Source organism: Homalodisca vitripennis, unplaced genomic scaffold (genome assembly GCF_021130785.1).
Source record: "Homalodisca vitripennis isolate AUS2020 unplaced genomic scaffold, UT_GWSS_2.1 ScUCBcl_2;HRSCAF=254, whole genome shotgun sequence".
NCBI lineage: Eukaryota > Metazoa > Arthropoda > Insecta > Hemiptera > Cicadellidae > Homalodisca > Homalodisca vitripennis.
The window spans coordinates 85926-87652 of record NW_025776200.1 but is presented as its reverse complement, the minus strand read 5'-3'; the positions used below and the strand labels follow the sequence as shown (position 1 = coordinate 87652).

Sequence of the window (1727 nt, the reverse complement as noted above, 5' to 3'; positions counted from 1 at the left end):
ATTTCTACCGCCTAGTGACAAAAACTCGGGGGAAAGCACTCACTCCAAGACAACGATTGGAGAGATTTTTCTTCGTTATACAGCTGATCCGGGGGTTTCCAAAGTGGTTGTAGCAGAAGATATTGGAGTGGACCGTTTCGACAGTTTGTAAGAACATTAATTATGTGATGAACTGTATTTTGGAAAACGCAGACAACTGGATACATTTTCCTTCTACAGTACAAGAAATAAATAATGCAAAGTTTGGATGTGGCAAAGAAATTTTGATTTACCAACTGTTGTAGGTGCATTAGATTGCACGCATATCGAAATAAAAAAAACCATCAATGTTCGGTGATGAGTATATAAACCGGAAGGGTTACCCCAGCATCAACGTGCAAGCAACATGTGACAGTCAAGAAAGGTTCACTAGCGTTGCTGCAGAGTGGCCAGGATCAGTGCACGATTCTAGAAATATGGAGAAGGAGTCCTGTTCGGGATATTATTCTCGTTATGACGGTGCTGCGTGTTTACTTGGTGACTCTGGCTATGGTATTTCTCCTTGGTTAATCACCCCGTTCAAACCTCCTCAAACCGATATTCAGCGTCGATTTAATCGTGTTCATGCAAAGGAAAGGGTGGTGATAGAAAGGGTGTTCGGACAGTTAAAGAAGAGATTCCCGATACTTGGCAACTGTGTTAGATTGTCTCTAGACAGAGTACCAAAAGTAATTGTCACCTGTACTGTGCTGCACAATGTAGCTAAACACCTCAGAGATCCTTTAAATTTTGAAGACGACGCGAATGAAGATGGGTGTGTAACGAGGATGAAGGAGGCGAAGAAGTGTTCGAAAACCAAGCAACAAAACAACGTGGCGAAACAGAAGCGGAATGAAATGCTGGGTTTTATTTAAATGTAAGTAAATTGTACAAAAAATAAAATTGTTAAAAAGTAAAGAGACTTTTTTGAAAACCTAGATTAAAATACAACCATACAAATACAAATAAAACCATAGGCCTAGTACAAATGTGCAGGGCCTTTGACATAACCCACAGCTCAATGAACACTGTTGGCAGGCATTGCACATAACGTACGTGGTGCATTCATGCCATGTAAGCTATAAATCTTTGTAGGATAAGGATAGTTTATTATTGGGTAACTGGAGTTGGGTTTAAACTAACCGCTAAGTTACATATTAAACATCAGATTAAAATGAATAGTCATCAGTTTGAGTTTCTTTCTCAACTGTTCCTCCTTTCAACTTTTGTAACTCAATTTTTTCTTTTTCAATTTGAAATTTTCTGTAATTCTAACTGTTGCAAGAGAACAAGTCTCTGTAGTTGCGGCGTATTCAAATCTTTTGTTTCAACCTGTTTCGTATATGCCAATAGTTTTTTGTTTGCGGGCCTTGTATACGAGTTGTCAGCTTGAGTTCTCAACTTTTTCTCAGGTTCAGATTCATGAGGTTGGGTAGTTATTGCGATTGCGGCTGCAGCTAAGTTTTTCCACTCGTCACTGCTGTCATTTCTTGTCGCTTCTACTGAGGTTGACTGACATGCTCCAGCTGCAAAACTGCCTGGTACTTTTGTAAAAACTGGGTTTTCAGCCTCACCCAATAATGCCAAAAGCATTTTTTCCCACTCACGTAGTTTAATTTTTTTATTTCCTGTAGCTTTCACATCAGATTTCTTTTTTATTTTTGTTTTCATATTTTGGAGCATTTTGTTCATTTGAGTAGCATTTACTT

At 38.7% G+C, this 1727-nt stretch overlaps 1 protein-coding gene across 1 annotated transcript; it reads left to right on the top strand.

Annotated features, from left to right (window-relative positions):
* Nucleotides 1-326: 326 nt before the first annotated feature.
* LOC124370305 (putative nuclease HARBI1) lies at nucleotides 327-893 on the top strand. Its single transcript, XM_046828592.1, has one exon. It carries the CDS (start codon nucleotides 327-329, stop codon nucleotides 891-893), a length of 567 nt encoding a protein of 188 aa, XP_046684548.1.
* The last annotated feature ends 834 nt before the right edge of the window (nucleotides 894-1727 follow it).

Coding starts and splice junctions, on each gene's coding strand:
- LOC124370305 (XM_046828592.1), top strand. CDS start 327: ATGTTCGGTGATGAGTATATAAACCGGAAGGGTTACCCCAGCATCAAC.